The sequence below is a fragment of the Coenobita brevimanus genome, chromosome 55 (genome assembly GCF_032717465.1).
Source record: "Coenobita brevimanus isolate Jiangsu-jjx chromosome 55, ASM3271746v2, whole genome shotgun sequence".
Classification (NCBI taxonomy): domain Eukaryota; kingdom Metazoa; phylum Arthropoda; class Malacostraca; order Decapoda; family Coenobitidae; genus Coenobita; species Coenobita brevimanus.
The window spans coordinates 59,453,536-59,471,319 of NC_137008.1; the positions used below are offsets into that span (position 1 = coordinate 59,453,536).

General features: G+C 40.9%; 1 protein-coding gene across 1 annotated transcript in view; it reads left to right on the top strand.

Annotated features, from left to right (window-relative positions):
* Positions 1–1,845: 1,845 nt before the first annotated feature.
* The window catches only part of LOC145401406 (peroxisomal targeting signal 1 receptor-like), a 36,861-nt gene continuing 20,922 nt past the window's right edge, over positions 1,846–17,784 (top strand). The window contains exons 1-6 of the mRNA XM_080273744.1: positions 1,846–1,978; positions 4,550–4,677; positions 6,647–6,772; positions 12,965–13,086; positions 15,116–15,242; positions 16,373–16,566. Coding sequence (XP_080129870.1) covers positions 1,846–1,978; positions 4,550–4,677; positions 6,647–6,772; positions 12,965–13,086; positions 15,116–15,242; positions 16,373–16,566 — 830 coding nt within the window. The remainder of the gene's footprint in view (positions 1,979–4,549; positions 4,678–6,646; positions 6,773–12,964; positions 13,087–15,115; positions 15,243–16,372; positions 16,567–17,784) is intronic.

A 17,784-nucleotide genomic window follows, 5' to 3' on the forward strand; every position in this document is an offset into this window, starting at 1 on the left:
AGGAAACCATTTAGCTTGTCTCTCAATGTAAAGCAACCTGAAAAGGAGAGAGGAGTAATAAAAAGTGACAGGAAAGATGAGAGCAGTGGGAAGAGAGGAGGACAGACACATAAAAAGAATGATGAAGGTGAAGGAAGAACTAGGTAGCACTACATCAAGTGAGTGGATGATGGTCACAATCACCTACCACCATTGGAAATTGTTAATTTTTATAAATAGCTCTTACCCTATCTCAAGAATCTTAGGCTGCTTCCTGTATTTGGATAGCTGTTGAATTTCCATTTGCAGGTTAATATAGGCTGTTTTATGGCACTCAGTGCTAACATTTATCATCTATGAACTGTGCTCCTAAGTTAAAATTAGTTTCAGACAACCTGAAGAAGAGCTACTGTAAGAATTTATGTAAATTTTACGATGTGGATTATTTTTCATAATTTATGTATTACTCCTGGATTCTGTAGAAATAACATTTATGTTCTTAAAGATTGTTTATATAACTCATTTATGATACCCATATTCAGCAGAAATAACATTTATGTTACTAAAGAGCACCAAAGTTTGTTGCTGTCAGTGGTGGTGCCCTACTGAGGTCAGTGGGTCAGTTTGGACGTGAAACTCATTCTTCTCCAGATTGTTCTGGTTAGTTATTTTGCCTTAAAAGAAGTTAGCTTTGGTTGAATTTGGTTAGATTAGTAGGGACGAATGATTAGTGATGGTCTGACTTTGTAGCCGAATTAACCTAGAAGTTCAGCCTGGTGGCTGGCCTCTTGCCTTGGTTTACTTAGCAGGCTGGTGTGGTTGTATAATTGATATCCTCAAAATTACACATTTCTGCAACTTTTCAAAACTACTGCAATGATAATTATGTTATAGTTTATTGAGAAAAAATACAATTGTAAATTCAGTGCATAGGAACTCATTAAAATATTACCCAAAGAGGTAGGGGGATTCTTTTGAGTTGAGTGATGTACCTGTACTGTACAGTAGTATGCATTGCCTTTATCCATAACAGTAGTATGATATGTAATAATCAGGTACCGGGTATGGTTCTAAGTTGACCTAACCAAACCTAACCCATTAAAAGTGATTGAGTAATATACTGTGGATCAAATTACAGAGGCAGTGTCAAGTAGGAAAAAATGTCATCCTACTGAAATGCCCTCTTGGGTATTATTTTAATGGAAACCAATGTTGTTAATATTCACTTGAATGCTTATTTCAGAGAGGATAAAAGTAAGTACTTCTACCTAGTGAGATGTATTGACTGGCAAAAGCAGATCCCCAAATTCCATGGGAGTCTGAAATACCGAGTCTCATGTCTTCCCATTGAAATTTAGGCCAAAATCATCCAAAATCCATGAATATGGAAAAATTAAATATAATTTAAATGTAGTTTAGACCTAACCCTGGCATTTTTTGGTCCTGACCTAAGCTACCCAGGTTGGGACTAAAGGATTTGGCATGTGTAGATAAGCTAGTTCCTGCTAAATTTGTGTAATTCCTATAAATTACCTGTATTTAGTGGTCAGTCTTGATTGAACAACTTGAAAACTTGTTACCGGTAACCATATGTGTCATCCGTAGCTGTGTCAGCAATTGACTCACTTCTTTAATTTGTTCCCAATATCACAGTATGGTCCTAACATGAGTCATCTCACAGTGCATCAGAGTAGATTCCCAAGACTGAGTGTAGGTGCAGTGTGTCACAACTTATATAGATTGGGTGTTGAAAGAAACCAGCATTTAATTACAGTACCATAAAGTGTGTATATTTATGCTGTACCACATTTATTTCTTACTTTTTTTACAGGTACTTGGTAGTTGATACAAAGTAAGGACGACAAAATGGCCCTGCGCAACCTTGTGGAGGGTCAGTGTGGTGAGGGTAATGCTTTGATGCGCCTCACCCACCATGTCACTAAAGACAAGGCCAGGGTTGACGAGGGTCTCCGCTGGCCACACATGCATCCTGCACAAGGTATGAAGAGACAGGGTACTGGGCAGCATCCACAACTTGAGTAAATCTCCATATTGCTGTAAGTCTACCAATAGTAACTAGCTGGCAGAAGCAAGGAAGGTGTCATCATACTAAGGGAGATAATGGACACTTTCAAACTCCTTCAGAGTGAGGGACATGTCTTAAATACAATTGTATTATAGTAACAAGATGCAGATTAGAAAGACTGTAATGCAGGAGTTATTGCAGTAAATTGCTTCATCCGAATTTCAGCAAATGCTTGCATTTTTGCATGGCTGTCAGTATGGTCAGTACTAGTATTTGAAAAACTTTACTTTTACTTTAATATCAAAAAATTTGTTACATGTAGTATCAAAATTCCATAGTGATGGACCTTAGGTATAGTACAGTACTGTATAGTAAAATTATACTAATATCAACTTTTTGCATACTAGGACAAAATTTACTGGTATTGTAATCAGATCAGTGGCTGGCATCATGCAGTTTCTTCAATATTAAGTTGAAAGTGACCTCCAGTACCCAAGGAGTTTGATGTAGGTACTGTACTTTGGCCTTTGCATTTTTCAGTGTTACTGTATACGAATGTAACATATCTGCCCTTTTATATATATATATATATATATATACAGTATATATATATATAACCTATACGCGCCAGTTGACATGTATAGCCGTCACGATTTTTGGCCACAGAGCAACTCCGGTTGATGTGTATAACCACAAGCATCTTCCCACCACCCTTTGTACTTTAACTTATCCTTACTCATTGTCGGGACCACCTAGAGACGTGGGGGTACATTCATTTGAAAGAGGAAGAGTTGCTGAGTCTTATGTATCTTTAATTTTTTCTCTGACTGTTATAGTTTGGCAGATACTGTATTAGGATTTGAAATAAGGGTATTTTTTTTCCATCATGGATATCCCCCATAGGGAGGAACACTCGACATTGGAAAACCCCCGGCATGTATGGGTTAAAAGGCAGCCTTCGCTGTCAAAAGGCCAGAAATGAGTCATAACTCAGGTACTGGTGACCTGATTGGACTGGAAATTTTTCTTCTTCAAGTTAGAGCATTTTAATGGTACCTTACTCTAATGAAAATTGCGCTACATTGAACCATTTTTGCTGTGTTACGGTAACAAACAAGCCAATAAACATACAGAAATCAGACCATTACAATATAGATGTAATAGATGTACCAACCACATTTTTTTTTTTCCCCCCCACAGGCTGCAATTAATTTGCTTTTTTCCTAAATCTGGTAAGTATTTTGAGAGCTATGATCATAAATTACAAAGGAGAGATTGACAAGCTGTAGGTTTTAAGTTACGTATCTCCCACATTTTTTAAATTATATCATCCAGGAGAAATGTATGGCTATCCTTGTTGGAGCAGAGAGGAACATAAAATGGTTTAGTGAAGAAGCTGTGAGTGGGGTTATAAATGTATAATTCCTTAGAATAATATATGACAATCCAAGTGATGGAAGTGGTTTGGGAGCTGAGAGTGCATTGTCATGGGTCATCTGGAGTGGAAGTAGACATGTATGGAAGAAGTTGCTTAATGTTGTTATTCCACACAAAATGACTTGCTGTATTTGCATTACCAGTAGTGTAGAGGAAAACCATTTTATTAAATTTTAGCCAGTAATAGTTCCATATGTCCGTATTTTGCACACACAGCCATTTTTGCAAGTTGCCTTTGAAATCACTTATCCAGTGTGTAAGGGCTACATATTCTGTGGTTTGGATTTTTTTTTTTTTCTATGACATCAATACTAAATCAGTGATTGTACTTGGAATTATGTACCATCCTTTAACAAGTGGATTTTATGTATCCAGGGTCATTCTTTATGTTGGACTTGGACAGGCCTGTAGCCAGGGGGGGGTGGGATCAAGAGCGTCGGATGACCTCCTCACCTGCCTAAAGGTTCACTTTCTCATTGTCTGTTTTTTAGTGTCAATGCAAAAAGAGTTACTCTCTGTTGTTCAGAAGTCTTGTGCTGCTTCTCAGCGTCACTCAGACTCGCATAGCAAGCATGCAACAGGCCTTTGGCCAGCTGGCTGCTGTGCAATTCCAGATTCAGTAGAAGATGAACTGCCCCTTCAAAAAGTCTGGCTGCAGGCCTGTGGAAGGGTGTCTTGTGGGTAAATCTGCGACTTATGCTCAAGATTAGTACAGTACTATACAGTGTGAGAGCTATATCCAGATTCAGTGTGTAGGGTGTTCCTTTAATATCTGTTTACTAAAGCACTGTAACGATATGTTTTCTGTTACATTTGGAGATATGTCCCAGTGTTTAATTTATTCCCTCATGAAAGTTCAGTAGATCTAACTATAATCATTTGATGTCTTAACATTCTGTCTATCCTGATTAAATTTGTATGTCATATGTGGGTTTTCTTTAATCAACAGTGCCTTTGTAATCCATGACTAAGTTCTGTCTTTGCATTGGTAAGATGCATTTGTGTCATATGAGCCAGCAGTATAAGGCTGTTCTCCAAACTGTAATTTACTGACATAGCCTGCCGAGATTTGAAATCCTTAACTAATATTGTCTTGTTGTTTAACAGAGGGTGCATTTAAAAGCCAGTATGGGCCAACAGTATCTGGGGATCAGTTGGTAGAAGAATTTATGAGTGAAACACAACAGGCTGCAACACCTACACCTCAGGCCTTCAGAATGGACTCACTGCTACAAGTAAGATACACTTAACTGGCTTTGTTGTGGCTTGTCTAGTTGAAGTCCTTAGTACAGTACAAGTAGTCAGTGATGTGTTTTAAAATAACAATGCATTCCATATAAACAGAACTGTATATTGTGAAAGACTAGCAAATATCTTCATGGACAACAATAGAGCTGTAGTATGTAGTCATTTTGTAATTTACAGCACTAATGTAGTGTAAAAAAAAAGGCAGCTTTTAGTAAGGAATTATTACATGTTATGCTGCAATAGGACATCGTTCAGTATGGTATCATTACATTTGTGGGGGATATCAAAACTAATATTGTAATCAGAAAAAATCCATCACCATCCAATCCTATGCTGCCCCATTGACAACAATAAAAAATCCATCACCATCCAATCCTATGCTGCCCCATTGACAACAATAGAGCTGTAGTATGTAGTCATTTGGTAATTTACAGTACTTAAATAGTGTAAAAAAAGAGGCAGCTTATAGTGAGGATTTATTACATGTTACACTGCAAGTGGACATCGTTCAGTATGGTATCATTACATTTGTGGAGGATATCAAAACTAATACTGTAATCTGAAAGAATCCTTCATCATCCAAACCTATGCCACCCAATTAGAAGTCTGGGGCTAGGCAAGTTGGTCCTGACATTTAAGATGAGAGTGACCAGCCTCACTATTCCCTGAGTGGCATTATGTGAGCAATAACCCCAGCCACCCCTTGGATGTAAACCTACACAGGCTCAGTCTGATTGGAGTGCCTTAATTACCTGCTAAATCACTGGGCGCCATAATTTGGTTATATGGTTACCACCCAGTGTAGTAAATGGTTTCCTGGTGTACAGGAAACCATTTGGCTTGTCACTCAGTGTAGTCACCCATATGCAGAAGGAGGAGGAAATAGTGGAGGAAAGACAAAAGAGGAAAGAAGAGAGGAAGGGCAGGCACCCGAGAGCAGCACTACACTGAGTAAGTGGAGGGAGTCCTTTTTTTCATCATCCTTTCCTTGAGTACCATATCTCATATCAATAACTTATGTTTCTTCACACACTCCTCACTCCCCATAACTTTTAACATCCCTCACCAACCTCTTATCAGCCATCTTGATCAAGAAATGGTCTAGCTGGCCACTATTTCCCCCAGACTCATATGTTATCAACCAACCCTATCTTTTCCTAAAATGTGTATTGGACACAGCCATATTCAGTGCCTCCCCAAACTCGAGTACCCTTTCCCCTTCCTCATTCCATGTGCCATATGCACATCCCCCATGTATGGTACCCCTTTATATCCTTGAACTGCATCACCTACATGACCATTTAAGTCCCCTCCCAGAACTACAATTTCATTACATTACATTACCCATTTTATTATAGATGTCAGTGCATGTTAAAATAGTTTACCAATACTTTTTATTATTCAGTAACAGTTTTATTAAATTGGTTTTGTTTATACTTTGTCTATCCATATATTTATCTGTCTGTGTATCTGTCTGTCTGTCTATCTATCTGTCTGTGTATAGCCATACACCATAATCCTGTAAGGGGTGGCCATTTGACTTTGAGTTAGTTGTTTTACAGGGAGGGGCACTTAACCGTCTGCCAACCCACTTGTTGACATACAGGGGACACGTATGGGTTGGTTATATAGTTACCACCTAGCATTGTAAATGTTTTCCTGGCTTACCAGAAACCTTTTGGCTTGTCACGCAATGTAAAGCCACATGAAAAGGAAAGAGTAATAAAAAGTGACAGGAATAATGGGAGATATAGGAATAGAGAAGAGCAGAGAGAAATAGAATGATAAAGGTGAAGGAAGAAGTAGGCAGCACTACATGAAGTGAATGGATGATGATCACCTACCAGTACTTTGCTTCTAGGAAATAAAGCAGTCTTTCCATTGTTATGTTTATTGAAAAGTAAGTGGGTACTCATTATGTATCTGCTGGGTCACTTTACTTCCAATGTGTTACAGGAAATGCGTGAGATAGAGCGGATGCGATCTCGGTCGGGTCCCATGCGAGGTCCAGGCATCGCTGACCTGGCTTCAGAAGCTGACACCTGGGCTGAGGAGTACTTGGCCACGGAGAGACATGTCCAGGTCAGTTCACACTTGACAGCATAAGTATAGAACATTCAGTTGACATTGTTGTACAGTAATCCCTTATAGAGTAGGGTAAAACGGGGTAATTTAGCTGTGAACGGTATTTTGCTAAATACAAGCCACCACAAACGGAATATTGACATTTTTATTGCCTTATCTGTATATTCAGCCCTTCTTCCAAAGATACCGTACCTATAATTGTTTTTGTCGAAAAAAATATTGGCCCACACTACATTTTTTTTTTAGGGGAGGGGGGGAAGTGTCTCGTGGTGAAATTACAGTAGTACTGCATCATAAGCATACAACAAATTTGAGATTTTCCATCCTTCACCATTCATTACCAATGCCATCCCTCTCTCCATTATTCGTGTTTTTACTTCTCTCATCCCCCTATCCATATATATATTGAACAACCATGGGGACATCACAATCTTGTTGCACTCCCACACTGATTTTGAACCATTCACTTAGATGCCCATTTACTCTTACACATGCTTTGCTACGATCATAAAAACTGTTGACAGCAATTACTCTTACACATGCTTTGCAACCATCATAGAAACTGTTGACAGCATTTACTCTTACACATGCTTTGCTACCATCATAAAAACTCTTGACAGCATCTAGCATCTTACCAACTTCACCGTACACATGCAAAACCTTCCACAGTCCTTCTCTGTCTACTTTGTTGTATGCTTTTTCCAGATCCACGAATGCCTAAACACCTTATAATCCTTCTCATGAGCCTTCTTCACTATCTGTCTTTCTGCAAATATTTGATCCACACATGCTCTGCCACTCCTAAAGCCACCCTGTTCATCACTCACTAGGACTTCTGATATTTCTCATATATTCTGTATAATATTTCTTCTATATACCTTCCCCCCTCAGGGCTGCATCATCACTTATTCATTCACAATTTCTCTCCATTTATTTCTGTCACGCACAGCCACTCTTCCTTGCTCAACAGACATCCCTCTCGCATCCAGCGCTCTCTTCACACTGTCCATCCATCCTATTCGTGGTCTTCCTCTCAGTCTTACACCTCTCACATCAGATCTAGTTATCTTTTTCACCGTTCTCCCCTTTGGGGCTAAGATGCGAATGAATGTGTTTGAATGGATGAGTAAATGGAGAGTCGTCCTGTCTCGGCTACCTCCCTTTCCTTGGGGGAAGCAGCCTTGGTATATAGATAGATAGATAGATATACCTTCCTTCTCACATTCAATAAACTCTATCTATCTATCTATCTATTGTCAGACGCCTCAATCCCGTTTGGGGTGGCCACAAACAAATCGCCTCCAAGTCGCCCTGTCCCCCGCCATTTCACTCCCCTGCTCCCAACTCACACCCCCCTCTCTCATATACCTCTCCACCCCATCTCTCCATCTCATCCTCGGCCTCCCCCTCCCTCTTTCCCCCTCCACCTCACTCACAAACACTCTCTTCGTCAGTCTTTCACCTCAATAAACTCATGTCACGATAATTCTTGCACTCACTTTGCTCACCTTTAGTTTTGTACAGGGGTACAATCACAGCCTTTTTCCACTCTGGTGGCACAGTTTCACTCATCCATGCCTTCTTACATATTTCCAACAAGCACTTCATTCCACTCTCTCCCCTACTCTTAATCATCTCCACATACACCTCATCATCCCCAGCTGCTTTCCCATTTTTCAGCCGCTTCACAGCATTCTTCACCTGTACGAGTGTCATGTTTCCTGGCAGTGCATTCCTTCTCTGCACACCCACAAATTACAGTGACTCTTCTCTCTTTAGTCCCATTCATCAGGCTTTCAAAATATTCTTTCCATCTGGTCCTTACTTCGTCCCCATTGGTTAATAATCTATGACTTACATCCTTCACACTTTCACGTTTCTTTCCGCTGTCACTTCTACATTTCCTCACCTCTATCCAGAATAACATCCTGTTTTCAAAGTAATTTGTATTCTTTTTGTTCCTAGATCATCTTCCTCCATTTTCCTCCTCACTAGTGTCTTTACATGCCTCATGCTCTGAATATATTCAGTACTTACTTTAATTGAACCCTGTCTTGTAACCACTCTAGCCTGCCATTTGCATCTTATATTATTAACATATTCCACATTCCTTGTCTGTCCACTCTATCATATGCTTTCTCCAGTTCCATCCCTCCACTTTACACTCAAATTCCTTCCAAATTCCTCATTCACTCTCTTCTTACTCTCTCATACTAATCTTTTCATCTCTCCTCCTCTCTACAAACTATCCTTTTCTTTCAGCTTGTAGAGTTAGATCTCATAGTCATAGTCTACTCTAACAGCCTCGAAAGGACCACAAGGTATGTTGCTGTTTGCCTTCCTTTGTACTCCTTTGCACATATAATTTCTCTTCTGTCTCATCTTATTCCACACCCCTGTTTCTCATCCACTCACTACATGCTTTCTTCTTCTGTGCCACAGCCTGTCTCACCTCTTCATTCCACCATGCTGTTTCCTGCACCCACTTTCATCTTCTCTTCACCCCACACACCACCTAACATGCTACACAGATTTCTTCTGTGAATATCGTGCACACACCTTCCACGTCTCCCATCTGCTCTAATCCATATTTACCCAATTGCTTCTCCGCTTCTCTCTTAATTCTGCCTTTTTTCAGTCCTCTTGTAACCCTTCCATCCTCTTTGTATGAACTACGTCCTCCTGTCCTCCCCTTCTTCTATTTCTCCGTTTCATTTGGACCATGATTCTCACAACCACCAAGTGGTGGTCAGAAAGTCCACTCCCCCAACCTCTATATACTCTTGCATCCATTACACACCTTCTCGTTCTATCATCCACACACACATAATGAATCATTGTCTTCTGTTCATTCAGTTCACTACCCACCCTTCTCATCACTTGCCATGTATACCTATGGATCATTTTGTGTCGTAGAGGATATTGGCTATCGCCAACCCCCTCCCAGCACAAATGTCCACTAGAGCACTGCCATTCTCATCCATCTCTACAGGCATACCCCACTTACCAAGTACTCCATCCACCTTGACATTTGCTACTTTTGCATTCATATCTCCAATCAAAAACACTCTCTCATTCCTTTCAGACTTTTCCATGCACGCTTCCACTTGTGTCCAGAACTCCTTTCTCACTCTGCTTGCACAATCTTGCGTTGGTGCATACACACACACACACACACACACACACAGTTGCCCACATTTGTAGTCCAACTTTCAGTCTTACCCACACAGTCCTTGAGCCAGCTTATCCATGCTCTCATATATTCTCCTTCCATCTGTTACTCACAACAATACACACACCTTCTTTTGCCCTCTCATTCACACCTACTCCCTTGCATATACCTCATCTGTACTCCCGTTCTCTCACACTCTTTCCTCCCCATTTAGTTTCAGTTAATCCACATACATCCATTTTTGCACCCTCAAGCACCTGGACAATCTCTCTCTCTTTCACCTCATCATTTGCACCCCTTACATTCCGTTTCGCAATCCGTGCCATGTCCTTTGTTTGGTCCTTAGTCATCACCTGTTGGTCAGACCTGGTCCGAGGCTTCTTGTTCATATTTTTAGTTGTATTCCAGGGAGGGGCACTGACTCTCCACCAAACCAGTTGTTGTCACATAGGGAACACATGTTGGTTGGTTAGAAGGTTACCACCGAGCATTGTAAATGCTAAATCATATTGATGTCCATCCATCCATCATCCAATCCTGTGTTGCCCCAAGAGGAACATAGGAGCCCAGGGCTAGGCAAATTGGTCCTGACATTTAAGATAAGAGTGACCAGCCTCACTCATCCCTGCGTGGCATTACATGAGAAATAAACCCCAGCCACCCCGTGGATATAAACTTACTCAGGTACAGTCTGATTCGAATGCCTTAATTACCCACCAAACCACCAGATGCCATAATTTGGTTATATGGTTACCATCCAGCCTAGCAACTGGTTTCCTGGTGTACAGGGAACCATTTGGCTTGTCACTCAGTGTAGAGTCATCAAAAAAAAAAAGAAGAAAAAAAAAAAAAAAGCAGAAGAGGGACTGCAAAGTCACCCATAGGAAGAAGGAAAAGGAAAGAGTGAAAGAAAGAAAGGCAGAAGAGGGACTGTAAAGTCACCCATAGGCAGAAAGAAGAGGAAACAATGAAGAAAAGAAAGACAGAAGAGGATGGAAGGCAAAGAGGAAAGGGCAGACACCCAAGAGCAGCACCACATCAAGTGAGTGGATGGTGAGTGCCCCCACCTGCCACCATTGCTGATAAATATAGAGAGATGCACTGATGAAGAAGTCTAAGTACCTTGTTTTAAAAAAGAAATATTAATATTCAAAGGAAGGGGAGGGTGCAATAGTTCAGCAGAGAAGGGTGGGTATGTTATTAACCAGAGATCTGAGAGTGGAAGCTTCAAGAGGATTGCTTGAAGGTGTGTTTCTGCCCACATAAGCATATGGGTGTGAGACTGGTATGGCATGGGTGTGATATTAAGAGTAAGAGCAGTGTAAATGGTATTATTGAGGAAAGTGTGGAGTGCATAGACAGGATATGTTAAGAAAACGTAAGACTTGTGAAAGATGTGGAAAATAAGGAAGCCTGTTGACAGCAGGGTATAAGATGGTTTGATCAAATAGAGAAAAAGGGATCTAGAGAAGGTGGTGATGTAGGAGAGTGCTTAGATGGTACTGTATGGTCACAAAGAAATTGAGTCTAGGGAGGTCGGTGATGTGGGTATATGCGAGTGAGTGTGAAGGTGGAAGGAAGTGTGGTAGGTCAAGAAGTTGGATGAATATGCTAAATGACAGTGTGAGAAGGCATGGTGTGGAAGTTGAGGCTAGGGAATTGACGGGGTTGATTTGATTGGACAAATTATGCATGGATTTGGTACCCCATTTGCATTTGGGTGGTCCATGGATTCTTATGATGTAGTAGATATACCTGAAATGCATCTAGAAAGAAATCTGTGGAGATTGTTAGATTGTTGGCATGGAACCAGGATTCCAGGGGCATGAATAATTATGTAGCCCATTTTATTGGATGTACTGCTGATGGTTTTTTCATTTTCATACTTTATCTTTCCTTGTGTTTGGATTGTAGCCCATAGTATGTTTAGGTGGGACAAGGGCCAACTTGGTCATAATGGTGATTCACAGTTTTATGAGAAACAGTATAAGCCAGGGTTGTGGAGTTGGAGTCGGAGTCGTCTGTTTTTGGTTGGAGTCGGAGTTGATAAAATTCCCACAACTCTGACGCCGGGCTTTTTGCGTTCTGAAATGTTATCAGTTATATCTTTCCAATACTTTATTCAGTTTATTTTACAACCAAGTATAACAGTTTTTTGTTATTATGGAGTCACATGGAGAGAAAGGCTGGTGAATGAGAATATAAAGGAGCGTTGTGGTGTGGATGTGGATGTGATAGGAAGCATTATGAGGAACACACTGAGGTGGTTTGGCCATGTGGAGAGGATGGAGGGTGAAAGACTGATGAAGAGAGTGTATGTGAGTGAGGTGGAGGGGGGAAGAGGGAGGGGGAGGCCGAGGATGAGATGGAGGGATGGGGTGGAGAGGTATATGAGAGAGGGGGATGTGAGTTGGGAGCAGGGCAGTGAAATGGTGGGGGACAGGGCGACTTGGAGGCGATTTGTTTGTGGCCACCCGAAACGGGATTGAGGCGTCTGGCAATAGATAGATAGACTATAAGTAGGGAATTGAAAAGATTTAAGAATCGTATCTGTCAGAATTGATGAATATTATTCATTTACCTGCATCATGTCCATGGGCTGTATTACAGTACAGTATTAGTACAGTACATATACTTAAGTTGGAGTAAGTCGTACATGTAAAATTTGTGAAATCAGAGTCGGTTAGGAAATATCATTACCAACTCTACGATCCTGGCATAAGCAGTGTTGAAACTAGTTTTGTCTTTTGCAAGCGAGTCCTAAGCCTGAGTAGCTAAATCTGGACCAGGGTGAAGATGATGATGATGATGATGACAGACTGTGGGGCTAGCTGTGATTTGAGACTAATATTATGATTTGGTTCTTTTTATGAGTGATAAATAATGGATAATGCCTATGTATATTGCTTTAGCAGCAGTAAACTTTTGTCATCAGTAGTGGTATGTGTGGTCTATCTCCCGATTGCCCCGAGTTCAGTTCTTCAAGTGCATGTGATATAATTTCCCTTTTTCAACAGGAATCTGGACCAGAGGGTGACTGGAGCAAGGCATTCTTAGAACAACCTGGTCTTACTTCACCGGACATCATCCCTGATAGTGATACTCGTTGGGCCCATGAATACCTTTCAGACACCCTCATGTGAGTGATACGCACACACACACACACACACACACACACATACACACACACACACACTCATTTGATTTTGAGCCAGTCACTCCTGAGCATGCCAGAGCAAAAATAAATATTTGCCTCCATCAGAATCTTTCCGCATATTATGTCATGGAAATTATGAACTCGCCTGCTGTACAAGTATTTAGTAGTGGAACTACCACATCCTTGCACTAACACAAAGAAGGGGATTGGTTTCTGCTACCTGCTTCAGCCTTTTTTATTTGCCTTAAGATAGGACGGAATATTGTGAGCCGTGTTCTTTTCACCATATTCATTAATTTCTGTCTTTTTAATCCATCCAGATTAACCCGCCTCCTCTATGGCTCTGACAGTGGTGAAGGTGCACCTGCAGCACATACAGTAATCCAGTGTTGCACTGCACTTAATCCTTTGCACTGTGAATAATAATTTATTAACACTGCACATTCTGTTCTTACTTGCGCCACACCAGGGTTGCACTCTGCACTTAATCCTTTGTACACTGAATTCTAATTTCTTAACACTGCAGAACACTGTAAATTCCCCTGTGGTCTAGCAGCAAGGTACTGTATTGCAGTTTATTCACTGTTTATTCACAAAAATGAGCACGTGGGCAGCTATGGCGTCGAGCGTGCAGTCACAATGGTAGGTAGGCGGGAACTGGGGAGGGTGCAGGGGTGCTCTAGCAGATGTCACCGGAACTACGCGCCAAAACACAGTTTTTTGTCACCTTGTGGCAAATTTAAGAGTTGGGATATTTTTTTTTTTTTTTTTTTTTTTTTTTTTTTTTTTTTACCCAAGCCCAAAATGTTAGGGACTTGGGCGTCCGGGTCTTAAAGGGATTACTGTGTGTGCAGTATAATCCATGATTATTATAAAAATCTTCACAACTGATTCATTTTTCTGATCATAATTATGAAACTGGAATACTGGTAAATTATTGTCTAGCCTTTGCTCAAGGTAAAAGGCATCCCAATTCCTACACTTAGTACGAGTTGTGCCTGTGGTTTGGACAGTTGGTAGCAATTAGTCGAGACTAATGTATCACACCTTGGCACTGAATTTGATTCTCTCACCAAATCCAGGAAGCACTTGATACATAATAGTGGTAGTGTTCAGCAACTCACATTCATTCCACCCATTGTAGTGGTAGGAGAATAACTGTAGGGAAATCGCTTCCCACGCTTGATTCACAGCTCTGCTACCTATGGAAGTGAATAGACAGTGTTTCCTATGGATCATGAGTCTGCTTGTTTGTTACGCACTTTCACATGTCATGACTTCATTGCTGATAGTTACCCACTGTCCGTATTGAATACATGCTAAGATATGTCATTCAGGACAGGTGGTATTAGTAAGGGTGTTATAATAAGTTATTGGATCATTTGGATGGTGAGTAAATACTGTTATAACAAAATTCAAGTTGACAAACTGTCACGTGTTCCTGCGTGGAATTGATCTTGCATCCACTTGAAAGCAGTCCACTGCACTACCCACTCCACTACCACCTGCCCTTTTACCCCCGTACCTTATTTTTTCCCACCCTAGAGTTGGGAAAGTTGTGTCCAGTGAGCCAGAAAAAGTTAATAGTAGAAACTACCCAAAGTCTGCACAGTTGAATGGACTACACTTACATTGACTTGTGATTCAAGGCCCTGGAATCCTGACTCCACCTCATAGGCATAAACATCCACACATAACACTTAACACCATGTGTCACATATAGTCATTCTGATGACTATCACTTCTCCAGGAAAGAACGGATGCCAAAGCCTTGTCTTGCACTTCATACAAATTCTTCCATCATGCACTCTTCCATACATAATTCTTCCAGCCAGCTCAATCTAGTCTTATCACTCCCTACTTTGCTTTTGCACACATTCATATAATATACTTATTCATCTTCTTGGCTTACCATGCCTCTTCCCACCTTCAAACTTGCATAGATATACCCTCTTCACCACTCTACCCCTTGTAAACATTTATAATATAATGACATGCCTGTACATTGCAGAGATGAGGTGCCAGGTGATGCAAGTAAGTGGCTGGCAGAGTACAACCCACAGGATGACTCTGAACTGGCCAAGACTGCAAATGAACTGCTTGGCACTGTGGATGATCCCAAATTTTCTGAAACAGAGGTAGAGTGAACCAGCCAATGTTAGAATAGTTATATATCTTGAAAGTAATTCACTCACTCTATGTAGTGCTGCATTGGGTGTCTGCCCATTCCTCTCTTCCATCCTTCCTTTCCTGTCTTTCTTTCCTTCATTTTTTCCTCATCCTTCTGCCTGCAGGTGACTTTACACTTCCTCTTCTGTCTTTCTTTCCTTCATTCTCTCCTCTTCCTTCTGCCTGTGGGTGACTCTACACTGAGTGATAAGCCAAATGGTTTCCTGTTCACCAGGAAAACATTAACTATGCTGGATGGTAACCATATAACCAAATTATGGCACCTGGTGGTTTAGTGTGTAATTATGGTGCTCCAGTTGGATTGAGCTGGTGTAGGTTTATATCCAAGGGGTGGTTGGGGTTTATTGCTCACATAATGCCACACAGGGATGAGTGAGGCCGGTCACTCTCATCGTAAATGTAAGGACTAATTTGCTTAGCCTTGGGCTCGTATGCTCCTCATGGAACAACACTGGATTAGATGATGAATGAAAAAAAATGTATACACTACCATATATATACATAGCACAATCCCAGTGTATATATAAATTCATCATAGAATGCATTTGCACTAGCAGAAAAGGTAAGATCTAGCTGATAGAAATAAAATCTACCTGATAGAAATGAGGTATTGTTTTGTTTGACAAAATTACTGTGCTGGCAATTCGTACGTATTTTACTGGTACTGTATTATTTGCAAAAGAGCTCAGTGTTGAGTGAGGGGTGGATTGATGGCGGTCAGGTGAGAAATAAATGGGTGGGCTGTGGCCATATACACAAATGTAAACAAGGGAGTCTTGATTATACTACTGTTAGCTTCAGTATACTGGTACATGCTGTCAGTGCAAAATACTGAAAACTCCTGAAATGTTACTTTTTTCATAATTAACAGGTATACAGTACTAAATTTCCATTTGAGCACTCTCTTAATTGATGGTCTTGTAAAGTATGTAATCAAGATCTGATTGACTGAGAGATGTGGTTAATGAGCACACTCATAATTAACAGTATTTTGAAATTTGTAATCAGGATCTAAGGGGCTGAGTGCTCAGTTAAATGATTTGCAGCATTATTTTAGTACAGCATCTCTTTATTTCAGTTTATGAAATTCATAAGAAAAGTTGGAGAAGGAGCAGACCCCAGTGTCAGCAAAGACTGGAGTGAGGATTTTCTGGCTTCAAATGGCAAAAGTGGTGGTAGCTTAAGTGATTCCTGGAGTGCTGAGTTCCTGAAGGATATCCAGCATCCTCACCAGCAATGGAGTGAAGAGTTTGCCAAACAGAAAGGTCAGTCATGCCCTGATTTACTTGGAATATGTAAAATCATCATCATCACCATCTTTTCCACAAATGAATATTACCAATTTACAGTCACTCTTCTGGTTCATAGGACAAAGAACTGAGCTCCATAATATGGAGGGGCTATCTCCACAGCGAGCTTGTGGCTTTGGTTGCCATATTGAAACACCTGCACTTGTCACCTCCATCATGGTAATGCAATTGGAGCACTGTTCTCAGCTTTCTGTCTCTGTTTTGCTGTTGCTTCTAAGTGTACTTATTATTATTATACAAAAATATATATTATGAGTTTTTTCTACCTAGCTCTACAAATTATATGATACATTTAGCCAAGAGTATGAATAGGTGGGCGCGCTCACCATCCACTCACTCGATGTAATGGTGCTCTCAGGTATCTGCCCTTTCCTCTCCATCCTTCTTTTCTTCCATTCTCTTCTCTTTCTTTCCTTCATTGTTTCCTTGTCCTTCTGCCTACGGGTGACTTTACACTCCCTCTTCTGTCTTTCTTTCCTTCGTTCTTTCCACGTCCTTCAGCCTGTGGGTGACTCTGCACTGAGTGACAAGCCAAATGGTTTCCTGTGCACCAGGAAACCATTTACTACGCTGGGTGGTAACCATGTAACCAAATTTTAGCGCCTGGTGGTTTAGTGGGTAATTATTGCACTCCAATCAGATTGAGCCAGTGAAGGTTTATATCCAAGGGGTAGTTGGGGTTGATTGCTCATGTAATGCCACTCAAGGATGAGTGAGGCTGGTCACTCTCATCTTAAATGTCAGGACCAACTGCCTAGCCCTGGGCTCCTATGCTCCTCATGGGGAAATGTAGGATTGGATGATGGATGGATGGATGGATGAATAAAACGTCATAGGTTGCTGCAGTGCAGAACATTCCCCCCCCCTCCTCTCTCTCTCTCTCTCTCTTATGACTGTCTTAACATAATGTCTGTTTAATTATGATAGTAAAGATAAAATTTAAGTTGATAGCAAGAGCACATACCCAGTATAAGAAAATTATGAACTTCGCCATCATAAAGTATATAAGCAGTCTCCACCCTGTCCCACCATGTCATCCTCGGCCTCCCTTTCCCCCGCCACTTCACTTTTTCTCCTAGTGGGTCTCTCACTGTCCATTTCCTGCAGTTAGTCAAATTATCTCATGGTACTTCTCGCAGTACTTTGCAGCATATCCACATCAGCATCACAACACTCCCAA